Raw genomic sequence first — 12,455 nt, forward strand, 5'->3', positions numbered from 1 at the left:
TTCATAGTATGGCTGCAGGGCTCTGGATTCCGAGAGAAAGTGAAACAGCTTCTTTGTGGTTGTGTAGTTCTGATTTTCATTGTGTCACCATATATATATATATATATGGCTTTCAACTCCTTTTCCTGCAAGTTCATAGCATTTTATTAACATTAAAGGAAGACTCTAATTTTAGAAATTGAAATTGAAGAATGGGAAACTATGTAGCACTTTGCTGGGTTTGAGATCAATGTTTTAAGACTAATTTGAAATATGATTGTATTGTGCATGTTTGTGTGTGTGTATATATATATATGTTACATTTCTATTTATCTATCATCTATATCTATCTATCTATCATCTGTCATCTATCTTCTATCTATCATTGTCATCTAATCTATCTCAATGGTGCACTGAAGTTAGTTCATACTGGTTCTTGAGAACTGACAAATACATTTTCAGGAATTCTGCAAGCTGGTTAGGGCTATGTTGGTAGCTTGAAAATGGCCGTGACAAAACTATTTAGACCATGAAAACTGGTAAATGGCACAAATCAGAGATTTTTTTTCCTCCTGGAGAGACAGTTGTTCAATAATTTACCAATAGACCATTGTAGGCTTGGTATGGAAAGGGAGTTCATACATAGTTCAGTCCACAGTGGAAGAAATAATTAATTTAAAAAAATACCAAAGTTAAAAAAAGAAACTATTTTGTAATTTAATTTAATGAATAAGCTCATAAATTGTCTTAAATATCACTTTTCTTATTAAATGTTTTAAAATAAAATAATAGAGTTTAGTATATTTCTTAATCATTGTCTCTGTTTTAGGACATCTGTACAAAGCTAATTTGGGACATCTGTTGACTTATTAATTTAGTCAAAATAATAATTCTACATTTATGATTTTTAGATAGTTGCATAAATGTATGCTAAAGTTAAATATTAATGAAAGTGAAAACTATATGCAAAGTGGATGAATCAAACTTTTCTTGTGGTGTAGCTTTTGTGTGTTTATTTCTTGTAAACTCTGTTATTTGGTGTTGAGGTATTTTTTCTCCAATTTGTGTCCATGCATGCATGCATGCATGTGTGCGTGTGTGTGTTTATACACACACACGCACAGATGCACAGACACATACATACATAAACCTCAACAAATCGCAATATTAAGGAAATAGGATATCTGGCTCAGTTAATATTCTACTTACAAACCAGGAATGAATTATGTTAAAAACTGTGCTGAGCTTATAAGTAGCTATTTGATTTGGCTAAACAGCTCTTCCTTTCTTTTCTAAAATGTTAAATATGCCATCTTTTCTATTTTTCCCCTTTACGTTAACAACATTTAGTTGAAATGTGCATACTCCTGGTTCAGTAAATACTTTGCCTAGGAGTCAGAGGACAAGTGTGAATTAAAAAAAATTTTATCTATTAGATTTATTTCTAAGAATGTGCTGAGCTTGGATCAGAGCTGCTGAGCAGGTTGTGCACTGGAGTTGTGCACCATGGTGACTGAATATGAGTTACCTGAGTTTTGTTGGGCAAAGAAAGGACAGGTGGAAAGAATGATTTTGGAACCTGGAGATAGATAGCAGGAATGAAGAAAATTCTAAAACTGGACACTTCTGAGCAATCACAGGCCAGGAAGAGGATACCAAATCTCTGGAAAAACTTAGTCTTTCTTCTAGCTACTGAGGACCTCAGCACTCCCCAGGTGCATGTCTTTGACCATCAGGATCTCGGATGTAGATATAGAGAGCCATGAGGTAGGCTGCCTCTGAGTCCACAGATAATTCCCTGGAAATTAGTTTTTAAAAATTAAATGTATGGCATTTAATTTCTCCATTGATTTGCTGCTTTTTGAGAAAAGTAGAGCCCAGGACTTTCCAGATAGGTACAGGTTCTGATCTTGTGATGATCAATCGGGTGGGGAGATGGAGTTGTTGCAGAAGTGTCAGAAAACTTTACAGCAGTAGTTCACAGGTACATTCATTCATTGTTTTTTCCCTAAGAAATGGAGCAACCTAGGAGCTTACGCTACAGTAGAGTCCGATGCACCACGGTGATTACTTCAAGAACAAAGAAGCTCATACAAAGGTGTGATGTCTTTCTGTTGGTGCAAGGTTTCAAACTTGAAATTCTTTAAGATGCATTTCCAGAGATCTATTTAAACATTGATATGCCACACTCAAAAAGCAATGGCTTGTTGGTAAAATGCAATACTGAAATGGAATACTGCTTTTTCGTAAAAAGAAGAACCATGTTTGGAAAATTAAATATCTTTTAAAATATTAAAAAATAAACATACTCTCACAGCTTGAGGGTTTGAATGAACCATGTACCAAGGAGTTGAGACGATTCCTACTTTGGGTTACATCCTGGGACCCCCTCATGTTCAAAAGATGACCAGCATTTCTGCGGCATCCATCTACATTGTCAGTTCCATTCAGAAAGCATATTAGCATATCCCACACACAGCGTGACTTTTCATGACAAATCACTGTTATGCCACATAAAACTGCTGTGCTTTTTCAGTATAAAAGAGTTTTGAGTTTTAGAGTTCAATACCAAAACTAGGCGTGTTCTGTAAAAGCTTAAATTAATCCATTCAGTGCACTTGCTTTTAAACAAGTCTATCTTGATTTTCTATCCTAGATAGAATTTCAGCTCAATTGTACTATTTTTCAAACACTTTGGAAAGAAAACTTTCCCAGTATAGAACCCAACACAAAGATGCTGAATATATTCTCTGTGATTTAATTCTATTTTCAGTCCATATTGTATATAGACTCCACCTGGGAAATTTTTCTCATTTAAATGGGGGGAAGTGATCTTTTTCAGGTAAAATTCCTTTCTTGGCATTTACAAATATTGACCATCATGCTGAATGTGGATATCCATCAGGAATCAATGGAAAAAGCTTAATTTATATTATTTTGAAAGTAAATGTTTCGATGATCATAAAAATCTTTTTATGTATTCCTTAAATACTTGGAATGGTGATTTAATATATAAACATAGTTGTACAGGTTATTTTTCATTTTCAAAACACTTTGTAATTTTGCTTAAATACTCAACAAAAATGAGTAATTATTTAAAAATATTTTTCAACATTTTATAAAATAAATCTTTAATGTATTGTTTTTGGATCTTGCTTGATCTGTCATTTTCTAAGTGATTAATCCCTGATGGATTACATAGAGTTATGTGACTATTTCTTTAAATGTATTTATAAATTTCTTGTCACATATTTGAGGCAAACCTGAGGATAAATCATTGAATAATTATTTCTTCTCTTCTAAAATATTTCATTTCTCCATTTTCTTCTTTAGTGGTCTTTTGAAGAATCCAATCTGTTGAGAAAATACCAAACATAATACAATTAGTTATTTGAATTTAGGTAATAAATACTAATCTCAGATAAAATTTAGTTTAGTAAAATGCTAGCAATTGTGGGCATACAAATAATATAATCAAGAGGTATTTTTTTCATTTATCTATTAAGTAATACTGACTCTCAAAAAATGTCATTTATCAAATTGCTATTTCATTTTTACTTTTTTTGTAAATTAAATATATAATGTCTCCTAGTAAAAACTAGTATATGTAGCAAACTAACTTAAAGGGTTTTGGAAAAATATTTTGGGAGACATACAAACTGCAGTTAGCTGGCACTGTCTCTACTTTGCCATCACCTTTCTTTTTCAGGGATGTGGCAGAGAAATTTCCATCAAATAACTGATGGTCATAAATTGAGGTAATTATTGCTGATGGTGAATCTCATAGGTGCACTATGGCTAAGGGGTTGGGGAGGATTTCTGAGTTGTCTGGATTAACTTTAAATGTGTTAGCACATCTGTCTATACAGGCTTGACATAAAGAGTCTCTTGAAAACACCCTGTATCATTTGGATATGAAAATAAAGTCACTGAACATAGAAAAATTTCATGTAGTGGTGAATGTGGGTCCCTTTTCACTATGCTTTGTGATATGCGGCATCATAAAATTACAAGTGCTTTATTATTTCCAGTTAAAGAGTTTAATAAAAATAAGGATAGGAGATAGAAGGTACCTTTGCAATATTCTAATCTAAAATGGATATTTTTTAAAAAGAAGTTTAAAAAAGGGTGCTAGAGAAGTGTGGTTTTTTTTGTTGTTGTTGTTGTTGTTTTGGCGGTACACAGGCCTCTCACTGTTGCGGCCTCTCCCGTTGCGGAGCACAGGCTCCGGACGCGCAGGCTTAGCGGCCATGGCTCACGGGCCCAGCCGCTCCACGGCATGTGGGATCTTCCCGGACCAGGGCACAAACCCGTGTCCCCTGCATCGGCAGGCGGACTCTCAACCACTGCGCCACCAAGGAAGCCCCGAGAAGTGTTTTTTTTTAAATCTGTTTGTTTTTTTTTTTTTTAATTTGAGAGTGGATTATAATAGTTCAAGCAAAGACAATGAGTTAATTCTTTGAAAGTGTGGTACTTTCATGTCATTTTAATCATGACGTTCGGGTAAATTATGCAAGGGAATTATATATTAAAAAAATTATTATTGAACAATTGAGGGCTTCGAGGGCATAAATGGTCAAACATATGCAGTTTTAAATTAGAGAAAGTTTACTCAGGGCTTTATGTCTTTCTCCACGCCAGAATCTAGTTGGTGGTAGACGTCACAGAAAAGGTGACAAGAGAACAAATGAACATGAAGAAACAATAAATGTGTCTTCCTTAGAATGCCAGTTCTCCTGAATGTATCAGGCCTTTTCCTTCGAGCCAACTATAAAAGTTCTGGATTCACAAACCACTAAGCCCTTTAACTTGTACCTGCATGTTCTGAAAATAAATCAGACAAGCCTTTTACAAAAGCAAGTGGTGAATCATGACTTTTCTCTTTCCTGCCTCGCCCAGTTCCTGATCTTTTCTTCTTCTTTCTCAAGTCTTTTTGCTTCTTTTCAACCTTCCTTTGCTTTCACATGTTAAATGCTTTATTTTAAAGCTTAACTTCTGTTATCTAAACTTTTCCACCCAACTGATTCTATTAACATTGGGTTTTCAGTGGAAGTTGGGTGGTTAGAGTAGAGATTAGGAAAATACAGTTTATAGCTTCAAACTGAACAGGGCCAATACTAGCCAACATTTGCAACAAGTTAAGTTTGTTTTGAGCACCCAGACTTTCTTGCTAGCTTTCTCTTTCCTTCTTTTTCTTTTTGTATTTACTTAATGATCTTATTTGTGTACCCCTAGTTCAAAACCCTGTGGCAAAATCTGATTAAACAGTCCTTGGCAGAAATACACGCTCAATGACTTTAATATAGAATAAATGTTGAATGAAACATTTATACTAACATATAAAAGACTAATAGATGGCCGTGCTATTCCCCATCCATACTCCCTAAGGATATGCATATTGGATGAGGATCAAAGCTTTGGGATTAGTAAATAAATCATCAAGGGTGGATCAGACATCAGTATGAGATCAAGTTAAGAGAGGAATGATCTGATCTCGGGATCCTCTGTGGACCGAGTCTCATTCTATCCTATTGGTTATATTGACTTGACTGGGCATCTCCCTTAGTGTGTGGTACCATATTTCAGGACATGTTTCCCAACCTATTTAAACCTGTGTCCTCTACAAGCCTTCTCCCTTCAACATCAAGTATATTAAGCACCTACTAAGATTTTGTCAAGCTTTAATCTCTGCTATGCATGCTACGAAGGTAAAGCTATAAAGACTGTGCCTTTTGAAATGGCATTCCAGCTCTAGGAGGAACCTTTAGCCTGTTCCCTGCACGAAGTCTCAGACTAAGAATTTTGATGAACTTCCAGACTGGTGGGATTTGGAAGAAGAAGGAAGAAAGGATAGTCCTGAGGTTTCTGCTCCATATCTAGTTAGTCTAAAAAGATGCCTGGGGGGCTTCCCTGGTGGCGCAGTGGTTGAGAGTCCGCCTGCCGATGCAGGGGACACGGGTTCATGCCCTTGTCCGCGAAAATCCCACATGCCGCAGAGTGGCTGGGCCCGTGAGCCATGGCCGCTGAGCCTGCGCATCCGGAGCCTGTGCTCCGCAACGGGAGAGGCCACAACAGTGAGAGGCCCGCGTACCGCAAAAAAAAAAAAAAAAAAAAAAAGATGCCTGGAGATGAGAGTAGCTCTTCTGAGCCTACCGCAGACCAAATTCTTCAGGGAGGTTCGAGCAGGAGGAGGGCCGATTAATCTTTTCAGTATAATGGAGCTGCTGAAAGTCTGAATCCAACCGGGGGTTCTCACTCCAGTACCAAATATTTTTAGACATTTCAGAGAGTTTATGACCCTCTTAAACAAAACCCAATTCCTGGAGCTCCAGAGTGAAGAGCCTTGCCTCATAGACTGCAGCAGTGGGACGTATTGGATAAGGGGTGGGCTTTGCAGATAGAGCATTGCTTGAACCCAGTCCCTTATTAGCTGCTAACTCTTGGGAGAGTTATTCTCTGTTTGCTTCAGTGTCCCCAAGGGTAAAATGTAGTTAAAATATTTAGTTGAAAAGGTTGTAAGGAAAACAGAGTGAATAGAAGCAAGAGAGAACATAGAGCGGGAGGGGTGGTGGGGGGTGGTGGTGGGGGGGTGGTGCTAATAGTGTTGACACAAAAGTGAAATGCCCAGATTCAGATCTTTACTTTGAAACGGACAAACCATGTGGCCTTGGGAAACATATTTAACTTTTCTGTGCCTCAGCTTCCTTGCTTACAAAATTAGGTCCATAATAGTGTCTTCCTTATAGGGTTGATGTTACTATCTAAGTGGAAAAGCTTAAAACAGTTCCTGGTATATAGTAAACACTCAGTAAGTGCTAGTTCCCCTCCCTTCTATTGTGGAATCACCGTTCTCATTGCTGGAGCTCCCATTGATGTGGCTGCTGAACTAACTATATCTACTGGTCAGGACAGGCCAAAGGCTGTTAAGTGGTCTTTCTTTGGGCTTAAAAAGAAGATCTAAGAAGCAATCAGAATGTGTCAACAAAACATCTCCTGGATGGAAGAATGTGTTTGTTTTTATACTTATGCTTTTTCAGACTGATGACCAAAAAACAGGTGGCTGAAACTTATTTGTTAGTTTTAAAAAGAGGTATACAACTAGAGAGTCTATCCATATAGTCAGCTCTGGCTTTCCTCTTCTCTTGGCAGCGGTGTCCTAAAACTATACGAGCAAGTGCTGTGCTTAGAAGACCATACTGAAAGAAACCAACAGTAAAATCTTCTATTACAGGTGCATATGAACAAAGAAACCACATTCTACATTTCAAGCACAACCCTGACACCACTAAGCCGGGCCTTGGGTACCACAGTGTGGCAAAGCCAGGTATTACAGACAGAGCACGGATACCCTGTAAAGTAGGGGGAAGAGCTGGAGGTTTGAGATGGTGGAGAATTCTGTCCTGGAGACTTTGCTGGAGAAAAGCAATGGATTCTATTGACTGAACTAAATGCTCCTGATATACATGGCTTTGTTCATCTCCTCTGAGAGTAAACCCCCAAAGAGGAAGTTAAGTCATTATAACTAATGTTAGTCAGAATGGATAGGAACAGTTGGTAATTTGGTGGGAGAGAAATTTGTTATTTAAACTATTTGATTAAAAGATAATTCCGTTGCTCAGGCATCAGAAAAACGAATATGTAACCACAATCTGTAGCTTTAACATAGTTTAGCTTTTAAACAAAACGATAAGTAAAATATAGGGTGATATATGGTAGAATAAATGCCAATTTGATATTTAACTAGAAAAATATTAAATTCAACTTTTTATGAGATTTTCTGCTCTATTAAATTTATACTAAAAGTTATCATTTCAGTTCTGCTTAATTTGAAAAAGATACAGCTAAGTGTTTGAAAAATTTTGCATATCTCAATTTAAGCAAAAACATCTATGTAAATATAGAGATTGACCCAACAGAAAATAGATGGTTACTCAGTTTTACAGGAGGATTTGAAACAGGAGTCTATGCAACTATAAGATTTCCGTTTCATCGACTAATTGAATAAATCTCTCATTTCTCACTCAGGCATACAACTATTGCATAAAATGTGTTATTTTTATATAGTAAAGAAGCATTTACTTTTTAAGATACATAGAGATATGTGATTAGGATAGGGCTTATCTTAACCATAATTCTGTTGCTATATATTCTTAAATTGACATAGGAATTCATTATTTTTTTTCTATAAAAGAGAGTTTTCATTCTTCTGTTTATAAAAGTAATGCATACTTAATTTAAAATTTCCAGTGTTATAGACAAATGAAGATCCCCTATAATCCTAACCTCTAGAGAGATCTTCCATAATTTTTGGATATGTCTATTTTTTTCTTGTACAAAAATGGGATCAAGTTGTGCACAATGTATGAGATATACATTTTTCTTTTAAATTTTGCCTTGGTTATCATTTCAATTGCTGTGTGATACTATACTTCACAGCATGGATAAATCACAATTTGTTTCACCAATATGCTGTTGACAATTGAAGTAGAAAAGTCAAAGGAACTTTGGTTCTTACCTTCCACAGTGCTAATATGAGCAGCATTAATAGCAATAATCCAGCAAAAGCACTCAACAGGATAACCCATAACGGCACTCTGCCTGGTAGCCCATCTTTGGATATTTGAATAGCAAGCTGAAAATTATTAAACAAGATTGTTAATACTGATAAACACCTATTAGAACTCCCAGTACACTGAGTTCTTTCAGGCTATAATTTTCTACCAAACAGTGTACTTAATCTCATTACTACATACAGAGAAAACAATGAGTTCATACTTTAAAATGCCCTTCATCTAGTCTGAATCTCTAACCATGTCATATTCTAACCATGTCATAACTATCTGTGAATCAGAATTCTCAATGGTAGAGGTGAATTTAACTCAGGGAGAACCAACAGTATTATATGTTTTACAGATTTATTAGTAGCCTTCAGTGCATCATCACAACAGCATAAGTTGGTGCTGGAACACTGTCACAGGTTATTGACATATAAACCTGAGTAGGTCTTCTAATTCTAACTGTAACTTTAATTCTAATTCTAATGTGCTTTATTTTTTGTTTTCAAATTGAGGTATAATTTTCATATAGTAAGATGCACAAATCTCAAATGTACAGATAAATGAATTCATGCATACATCGCCCCAGTGTGTTTTTTAATTTTACCACACTGTCTATTCCAGTTGACATACTCTTAGCATCTTTAAATTAGGTCTTAACTGAAGTAAATCTTGAAGGAGACAGCTTTTAGAGTTCCAGCTACTCAAGCTCTCTCAGTGTGGCAACCAAACCTCAATGAAACTTGTCTTCCCTACATTCCATCCCTTAGGTTTCTGAGAAAAAAAACTAATTCAGGGTAGCTATCAATGACCAATAATGGCTCAAGGTTCTGCATCTCCGTTTAATGGGGAACATCCTTAACCTAGAGGGGAAGAGTAGGGGTTAAAAAAAAAGAAACTAACAGGAGAGATATTTGTATACAGTGGATATTGATCCAAACCCCTCAAATGGCTCCAGGTAGGTCACTGCTCATGCATCCGGAAGACAGAGCTGGCAGTAGTATAGATGTACAGAGAATCAGACCTTTGAAGATAGACTTTAAACACATCTAAAACATTTCCTTGAACTTAGAGGTGCAGAAAGGGAAGCCTGGATGCGATCAGTGACTTCCCCAAGATCACAGAACTACAAAATGATCATTTTTAGTGATTTTAACAATTTAAGTATAATTTGTCTTTAGGATGAAATGTAAAATAAAGAACTCCATGTGGAATTTTAAACTAACATTTAGGGGAAATAAAGCTAACTGTAATATTTTAACAGCGCATATTTAGGAATCAAATATACTCTTTTCCAGTATAATATATACTCATATTTTTTGATGCTTACTGGCGAAATTTTAGCTTCTCTAAGTGCTCTTTATAAAGTAAGTAAACATTATATCCAGATATTCTATGTATATATTCTTTAAAGGTAAATATTTATCAGAGGTCACTGGAATTATTTAAAATAGGTACTAATTTGAAATAAAAAAATTAAAACATCAGTGTTAGGCAGCTTCCAAATAGAATTTTATGACTCATGATATCCACATGAAATATTTAAACTCTCACAATAAAAGGGGGAATTATGCAGAAGTGCTCACACCTATAACAGGTATTCTGGCCTTACTTTATAACAGGATGAGAAAAAAAAACCGCACACCATTTTATTTTTACCCAGGACTCCAGCGTGAATTTGTATTGGGGAATAGTACTTCATTTTTGTTTCAAATTTCCCAATGACTAAATGAAGAAAACTTTAAAAATTTTACATGTATTCCTATACAGTATAAAGACACTTTCTGTAAAGAAATTGTTTTTTCTAGTCTGTTCTTCAGATGTCAACTACATTTTATAATATTGGTTTTTAAGGAGGAGAATTACTAATGCATCATTTGTTATCAAGGTGAGAGTAAAAACATCAATTTACTGTGATAATTATAAGTAATCAAGTTAAACACGGCATGTTAATTGTAAATATCATGTTTTTTCCCAGTTTCTTACAAAGAAGAATGAGACTGAAATCACACTTGAAGCTAATCAAGTGTAATTTGAAGCAGAAAGTGTCTGTCACTGATTTAGAGCAGTGCTAGTCACTGCTTTAGGGACTATAAGCAAATATAAAACATATGTTACAAACAGAGTGAAATGTATAATGTTTTCAAAACTTGGAGTCGCACTTACCTCTCTTTTTTGATTGCCAGCACTTAAAACTAGTGATGTATTTTCACTCTGAAGTTCTGCGCCTACAGTAAGATTTAAGCTGGAAAAGTGTGCCTGAAAAGCAAACAGGATTTACTACTTTCAATATATTGAGCTAATCACATTGAGAGCTAGTCATGTTTTAGTGCAATTTTTCAAACTAAAATTTTTCTGACAGACTGAAACACTGGTTTAACATCCAGATGGAACTGATAGTGTGAAATGATGACTGTGTATCCACCATTCCTCTCTGCACTCAAATTCTCACTTAGATCCTTGTTATAGAATGGGGAATTTTTCTGAATAGCACAGTTTCTGTTCAGATTTATCCTTCGCAAAACAAACTCCAAACCCTGCCCTCCTTTCATGTAGCTGGATATGGAATAGCTACTCTCTGGTAATGAGGTTTACATAGGAGCTTGTTTAGGATTAAGCATGAAATTACCAACATTCAACAGTTTGTGACTTATGAAAATAGCAACTTAATATGATTAAATCTAAAAATAGAAACTTCATATAATTAACAAAATACTTCTAATAGAGAAACAAATAATATAAAATACAATGGGGCTTCCCTGGTGGCGCAGTGGTTGGGGGTCCGCCTGCCGGTGCGGGGGACACGGGTTCGTGCCCCGGTCTGGGAAGATCCCACGTGCGGCGGAGCGGCTGGGCCCGTGGTCTGTGGCCACTGGGCCTGTGCGTCCGGAGCCTGTGCTCCGCGGTGGGAGAGGCCACAGCGGTGAGAGGCTCGCGTACCGCAAAAAAAAAAAAAAAAAAAAAAAAATACAATGGATTAAGTTTTAAAGATCTAGTTGTCAGATGGATTTGACTTTATTAGGGGTTAAAAATGTCCTCCAAAATAGATAGATAGATAGATAGATAGTCTGATCTAATACAATGAGTCTATATGTTAGCTCTACTCTTTGGTAATTCTGTCAAGGATTGTCTCTATAATTCTTTGTCTCTTAACTGAGTTCTAAGGTATTAAGATAAGTGCAAACTTTGCTATTGTATAGGTGTTTATCTCTTGAAGTGTAAAGGAAAGAAAAAGAGAGACTAAAAAGAAGGATATACATGAGAGGGGACCTTGGAGATAACTTAGTTACTAACAGACAAGGAAAATGACACCCAAATAGCTGGTTGAGTAGAGCTGGGCTTGGACCACATTTTTCCAGACTTCTAGTCTTGTGTTCTTTCTAGAGAAGCACTCTGCTTTGCTTTTATTAAGAGTTGAACAAATATTTGTTTATATTATTCAATTATTGCAGAGAACTATACAATTACTTACTTTTATAAAAGTTGGTTTCCATAAGATAAGTGAAACATTCACTTGGCTCATGTCAGAAGGAATCAGATTACATGTGATGGTGGCAAATTTACATGCACTGCAGTCCTGTTTAAATGCCCAGAGGTATAAATTAGTATTCTTGCCTTTTGATAAAAGATAGTATATTAAAATATTCTACAACATAGTTATTTTTAGGTTGGTATTGAATTTATTCCCTTGGAAAGCATGAGGTAAAATTAGTACTTGTCTTGGTAATTTGAATTTACCAGAATGGCGCCTCGTTTGATATCTTCAGATTTGGATATTATCATTTTCTTCCCAGAGTTGATACCAAAAGGATCCTGGAGGCTACTGGGTCTGCAGTTGACATTCTAAGAAATAAAAATATGTCTTTTATCAGACAACGTCTGATGTCAGAGGGAAAAATGACTTGGTGCAATAATGTGAAG

At 35.8% G+C, this 12,455-nt stretch overlaps 1 protein-coding gene across 1 annotated transcript in view; it reads right to left on the bottom strand.

Moving 5' to 3' along the window:
• Nucleotides 1–2,721: 2,721 nt before the first annotated feature.
• ITGA1 (integrin subunit alpha 1) overlaps nt 2,722–12,455 on the bottom strand; it is a 163,682-nt gene continuing 153,948 nt past the window's right edge. Inside the window, exons 25-29 of the mRNA XM_082623787.1 lie at nt 12,273–12,377; nt 12,007–12,111; nt 10,701–10,793; nt 8,495–8,611; nt 2,722–3,333 (exon numbers count right to left, since the gene is read on the bottom strand). Of these exons, the coding sequence (XP_082479913.1) occupies nt 3,289–3,333; nt 8,495–8,611; nt 10,701–10,793; nt 12,007–12,111; nt 12,273–12,377 (465 nt within the window). The 3' untranslated portion in view covers nt 2,722–3,288. The remainder of the gene's footprint in view (nt 3,334–8,494; nt 8,612–10,700; nt 10,794–12,006; nt 12,112–12,272; nt 12,378–12,455) is intronic.

Source organism: Mesoplodon mirus, assembly GCF_964341445.2.
Source record: "Mesoplodon mirus genome assembly, chromosome: 5".
NCBI lineage: Eukaryota > Metazoa > Chordata > Mammalia > Artiodactyla > Ziphiidae > Mesoplodon > Mesoplodon mirus.